The sequence below is a fragment of the Gossypium arboreum genome, chromosome 1 (genome assembly GCF_025698485.1).
Source record: "Gossypium arboreum isolate Shixiya-1 chromosome 1, ASM2569848v2, whole genome shotgun sequence".
Classification (NCBI taxonomy): Eukaryota; Viridiplantae; Streptophyta; class Magnoliopsida; order Malvales; family Malvaceae; genus Gossypium; species Gossypium arboreum.
The window spans coordinates 19,632,386-19,638,703 of record NC_069070.1 but is presented as its reverse complement, the minus strand read 5'-3'; the positions used below and the strand labels follow the sequence as shown (position 1 = coordinate 19,638,703).

Genomic DNA, 6,318 nt, shown 5'->3' with positions numbered 1-6,318 from the left:
TCTATGATATCTATTGCATGTGAAATTGCCATAATCATGACATGTTAGGAATGTTTAAGTACCTAATTTTGCCATGTTGTATGTTATTGTATAAGTATGCGTGTATCTATTGTGAGTGTGACAAAATGGCTTGGAGAATAGCCTTGTATTTGTCCAGGTTTTTGGACACGGGTTTGGGACACGGGTGTGTCCCTAGCACACGGGCGTGTGCTCTATACCCACACGGGCATATGAAGCCTTGATGCAAGAGATTTTCTAAGTTTTTTATGAGTTCTCGGTTGGGTCTTGAACCACTCCAGATGTATGTTTTGGGCCACGTAAGCCCGTATATGGGACAGATTGTATGTGAAAATAAAAGTTTTTAATTATTTGAGATTTCATGGCCCTGTTTAGTATGGAAGTGTTAGTAAAAGTCAGGTAGCACCTCGAACCCCGTCCCGGCGTCGGATGCGGGCGAGGGGTGTTACATTGATTTACGGATACAAAGATAATATGAACATTTTAAATAGTAGTTTCTCCACAATTAGTCGTCTTTTGCTTGAATCAGGTCTACGTTGCATTTAGTAATTTCAACTATGTTCGCCCGCCGTATTCTTTAACTGTAACTGGTCTACATAGTTCGTCATTTATGGCGAATGAAGTCATCTGACCTTTGATGGCATAACTTTTACAGTTCACATGACAGTATATAATTCAACTCCGTTAAAACATGACAGTATATAATTCAACCCCGAATTTAGGTTGTACACTCCCACATACTTTCATCTATAATCCACTACATCACACAAATTTGATGATGCACTCCCAAATACGATATCCCCATTTAATAGTAAACACCCAAACACTCCCATTTGATGATAATCTCAACAAATTTTTCCCGTTCAATTATAATATCACAACTAAATAGCTTCCATATATATAAACTAAGGAGATGTTGACTTTCAGTGTCCCAGCAACCCAATTTTTTTTTTAAATTTGGTACTGGAGTGTCGACCATCAGTGCCCTATCACCCCTAATTTTTTTTCAAGACTGGTACAATGGTTTCAGCCATCAATGTCACAGCACCCGAAAAAGCTAAAGCCAGCTGTCTACTTCCCCCAACCCAATTTTTTTTATCTGATAAAGTGGGTGCCGGTCATCACTATGCCAACATCAAAAAAAAAAAATTATGTTGTAAAGTGGTGCTGGCCACTTAAGTCCCCCAACCCAATTTTTTTTTTCAAATACTGGTACAAAAATATACTAGTATGCTACGGCTTGAAAAAAAAGACGTAGGTATCGACCATCCAGTGTTTAACATCCCAAAAAATAATTTTTTTAACCCCTGACATAATCATTGGGCAATGGTTGTGTTGGATTTTTTGGTGGTGCCGACCATTGAGTCTCCCCAACCCTATTTTACTATTCATTTTAGGTCATTTGAACGATTATTTTTTAACTTGGGCCATTTTTGTAGTTGTTTATTTTTTTAGGTCATTTGAGTAAGATAGCCACAAAATATCTATGTTTTCCATTTTTTAATGTTTATCCTTTTTTTTTTTACATTATAAGAGATTGAGATTTTTTTTAAAATAGTGTTTTATATAATTTACTCTCTCTATTTTTATAATATCATTAATTAATAAGTAACATTATCTAACTCAAATCTTTTTTAAAAAATATTATACCAATTAATTTAATAAATAAATTTTAATTACAGTAACAATTAGATCTAAATATTTGTTTTAACCTTCAAATTTTTGTTGGCAGCACTTTTTCTAAGTGATGTTCAAATGTTAATGGACAGTAAAGGTGTTCATAAGTCAGGTCAAGGTTCGGTTTAGATTTGTGCGTGATACTAGCACACTTTATACTTTTCCAAGCATGACTCAGATTGAAATATGGGTCTAAACATTTGTCCAGACCCGTCCATACTTGTAAATTGTTAACTCAAACTTATTTTAGGCCTACCCATATTTTTAAAAATATATATTTATATTATTTTAATTTAATATTTAATAAATTTATATATTTTTATTTATTAAAATTTATTATATAACCACCTTAATAGTTTTTAATGTTTACATCATAATAGCATATAAATTACATAATATGTAAAAATAACATAACATAAAACATTACTAACTTAAAATAAATCGAGTCGAGTTTTGACCTTAGTGTCCATACTTGAGCCCCTCAAACCCATCTTTTAGGCCTAATGTTTTTGCTTAGACCATCCTAAATTTCAAATGGACCTTCAAGCTTGGGCAGGTAGCTCGGCTCAAGGTCAGGTATAATGGATGGTCTGCTATTTGAATTTTAATTTCAACATTATTTAAAGGTTAAAGAAATGTTATAGGTAATTTTAAGTATTATATCAAAAAAAAAATGAACTAGTGTCATCTTTCAATCGTGTCTCAACTCAACACAATGAAATCTTTACCAAAAATCCCTTTTGCTTACAAAGCAATATCAGCAATAGATATTTTGTTTCTTCGTATGAAATTTTGAAAAATACTTGCACAAGTTAAAATTTAAACTCAAAATATTATGATTTTTAATCTCTCAATTTTACTATTTCAATCAAAACCATAATTATTATATTGTTACATAAATTTCCCAGTTAAATCATATCTAATAATCTAATTTTTATAATTAAATAAAATTCAGACCCAACCGACTATTCATTAAAATTTTAACCCATAAAAGACATAAATTTTAGAAATAATAATAACCCTACCCGTTACTTTCCAAACAAGGTTCTCGATTTGTAATTAAAACATGCATAAAACAAAGAACAAATGGAGAAGTCTAAGAAAAAAAAAAAAAAAAGACAGCCGAAGTTTTAAAATTGCTACTGCCAATTACTAATAAGAGGATGATTTTGTGGTGCCAAATCCTCCTAAAAATAACAATTTCCATTTAAATGTACATAAAACCTAGAAAACCAAAATTCCATACCCATAAAAGTCATGCTTTTAAAATGATTAAAATCCATAACCAAAAAAAAAAAAAAAAAAACCTTAGCAAACATGTTCTTAGATCAACAACACCATACACTAGAAGAGAACAAGACTGAATGACCAGAAAATATGTTCCCTTGTAACTTCTTTTAACCCCACAATAGCATCAATCCTGAAATCAAGAGGGTTGCATAGGAAGAGAAGCAGTATTGCAGCCTAAATCCTCCATCAGTACTGTAATCTGTGTTGATCCCAGTTCCGGACGGGCCTAAGCCGTTGCCAACTCCTCCCAATATTCCAGTAGGTGTTGTCGAACCGAATGGTGTTGTGCTTGTTGGGGTGTTGTTGATTGGGTTCACGGACGAGGGTGTGGTGGATGACGGTGTAGTTGTTGGTGTCGTGGTGGTGCCTGCGGTACTGATTCAAAAAAAAAAAAAAAAAACCAACTCACTAACTATCAGATTACAATTGACAATTCATACAACATGTTTCACAAGCTATATAGACAAAACATGGATAGACAAATCTCGAATTCAGGTACAAGTGTCTGAACAATAGTATTTTAACATTGGTGTATTCAATTCTTTAGAATTTATTTCATGTAATTAAAAAACCATATCACACTCATATTTTTGTTTCCAATTCTTATAAATTTGGACTAAAAAGCAATAATCCCTTTTATCCAAAAATAGAAAGTTGAATGCTCATTGCACCATTACAAAAATGTAAAATATAAGGGACGTTAAATAACAATCTCAATAACATAAAGTGATCTGAGCTTTAATGAGTACTTATGATCTTTACTTTCTTGTTCAAACCTTTGTTACTCCTTAGGTGGTGGTGGTCCAACTTTGATTAAAAAGAAAACCCCTTTACATTAAATATTTGACTGTGGACCAACATTATATTAATATTTCACGGCCCACATGTCCAACCATCCTACCGTTGCTAACTTCGATTCAAAACTTTGATAAATGCTTTTAACAGTCCAAAATATAACTAACGTGTGTTCCATTTTTTAAACTTCCCTCCATATATTTTTAAAAGATTATACTGTGCATATTTGTATTATTTAAAGTATATTTTGGCATTTTAATAATTTTAAAAATATTCACTCATTTCTGCCTATCTTCATAAATTCTTAAAAGAATGATTATATAAGCACTTTCAAATTTTTTTAATTTTTAATTTTATTTTTTAACTAACTCATTCTTGTTATTTCAAATGAAAAAGAAACAAGTAGAGACAGTAATAGGATACCTGGCACTAGATGGGAAAGCACAACCAGTATAGCCTGTGAATTACCGAGGCAAATAAATAAATTAAAATAAGTAAATTTTGGTTTTTTTTTTTTTTTTAACTGCCATGGTAAATGGAGAAAAAGATGGGGAATTACTGGGGTCAGCGGTAGTAACGGTGGCAGTGCCGGAAAAATCACAAGAGCCTTGAGCTTGGCCTTTTCTTTGGAAGTAACTGTTAACGGCGTAACTGCAATGAGCCTTAACAGTGTCTGGGTTAAAACAGGATCCCTTCAAGTGGATAGGGTTACAGTCGGCGCCTGCACCACATGCATAGTCCAGTGTCTTCTGCAATACTGTATCACTTACACCATCTTTGCATATACACCAGTTGCCACCTGTTCATTTCCACATCACACGTTTTTTCTCAATTTTCTCAATTTTATGCTCCCAATGTTATGCGTAAAATATAAAAATATTTTTTAATAATTTAAAATTAAAGCCCTTATCAGTTGGAAAAAAGAAATTCATTTTTTTTTTGAAACAAACGTGGGGTAATTATGTAATTTAAATTTTTATACAATATTATTACATAAAAACATATTTCTTCTATAGAAAAACAAACTGATGCAGTTCTTTAAAACTACCATTACTTTTCTTTTAATGATCACTCATTTTTCTTTTTGAAAATAAATAATAGCTCATTTTTAAAATATAATATTTCTACATAAAATATATTTTTACCAACATTACCTTTTAGTATAGATTATAAGAATATTATTATTAAATGTGACAATAGAGAATTTTATTTACCATTTCTAATGTGTATTTGATGGAATATTAAAGTTGTAGAATGTTTTATGGCATTTCTGCTAACAATATTATCAAAAAAAAAAAAACTCACTTTTTTTAGTGATGGGAAGAGAGAAGAAAAATAACAGAAAAATGTCCCTTTTTTTTTATAAATAAGGAGTAAAATAGTGAAATCTGAAGCTGGAAAAGGAAATGTGTTGTTTCGAAATAAAAAAAAAAAAACAAAAACATGAAGATTCAACAAAAGGTATTTTTATATTTTGATAAGCATGAAGATTCAACAAAAGTTATATTTTGAGGTTCCATTAAAAAGTATCCAAAAGGCAAAAAAGACAAAAGGAGATGATAAGATCTACAAACAGAGAAAACAAAATGGCTGTTTACAAGAAAAGAGCTTACTTGAGCGGCCAGTAATGGCAGCCAGGATGAGCAGCGGAAGCACTAAAGCAGCCATGGTTGAAGAGCAAAAATCAAAAGGGTGTTGAAGAAGAGTGAATAAGAAACTGAAAAAGCTTGAAGCAAGACAACAATGGCGAAGCTCTGCAACTGCAACTTGTGGGAGAGAAAAAGAAAAGAAATGAAAGAGAAAGAGAAAGAGAGAGAGAGAGAGAAAGGAGGGTTTAAAATTTTGATAATATAGACAAGAAAAATAAAAACATGTACAGAGATTTTGAAGGTGGGATGAAGATGGGCTGTCGGCTACTCACTGTTTTATTTATTATTTTTATTTAAATTCTTCACTGTGTATGAAAGGAAGAGGGAGTAAATTTCATGACGTGGGGAGTTGAGCCTTTGAGCAAATCAAAAGCACTTTTGGGCAGCAGAATCCCACCCAAGTTGAGTTTATCTAACTTTACACAGATTTGAGGGCTTTTTTTAATAGATTTTTTTTTTTATGCCTAAATTCAATTTCGGTGATTTTATGTTTGTTTTCTTCACTAAAATTATTATGATGTTGTAGATTTATTCTGATTATCAGTTGTTAAGAATGTAATAATAAGGTAATATGATAGGTTAATGTTATCATTCCACATACAGATTTAGAGTTAAAAGTCGGCTTTGGAAAAAAATTAATTATGGAAATGATCTATACATGAGAACCTCAAATCAGTATGACGGTTAATAATTTAGAGTGACAACAATGTATTTATTTTGTCAGAATCAAAAACTCCTATCCTCAATTTGAGATTCTTATGCACGGTTCAAATATCATTGGAAACTCATCTTTTTCCCTTGCATTTTCCCAAGTGATTTGCCATGTTAGTTTTTCTTTTCTTTTATAATACATTCTTTTATTCCTAAAATATAAATTTTACAATATTTT

At 31.4% G+C, this 6,318-nt stretch overlaps 1 protein-coding gene across 1 annotated transcript; it reads right to left on the bottom strand.

The window, feature by feature from the left end:
* Window positions 1-2,823: 2,823 nt before the first annotated feature.
* On the bottom strand, window positions 2,824-5,808 carry LOC108474247 (PLASMODESMATA CALLOSE-BINDING PROTEIN 2-like). Its single transcript, XM_017776193.2, has 4 exons — window positions 5,394-5,808; window positions 4,340-4,579; window positions 4,204-4,237; window positions 2,824-3,360 (listed from the first exon to the last, which is right to left on the bottom strand). The coding sequence occupies exons 1-4, from the start codon at window positions 5,446-5,448 to the stop codon at window positions 3,093-3,095; spliced, it is 597 nt and encodes a 198-aa protein (XP_017631682.1). The 5' UTR covers window positions 5,449-5,808; the 3' UTR covers window positions 2,824-3,092.
* Window positions 5,809-6,318: the final 510 nt, after the last annotated feature.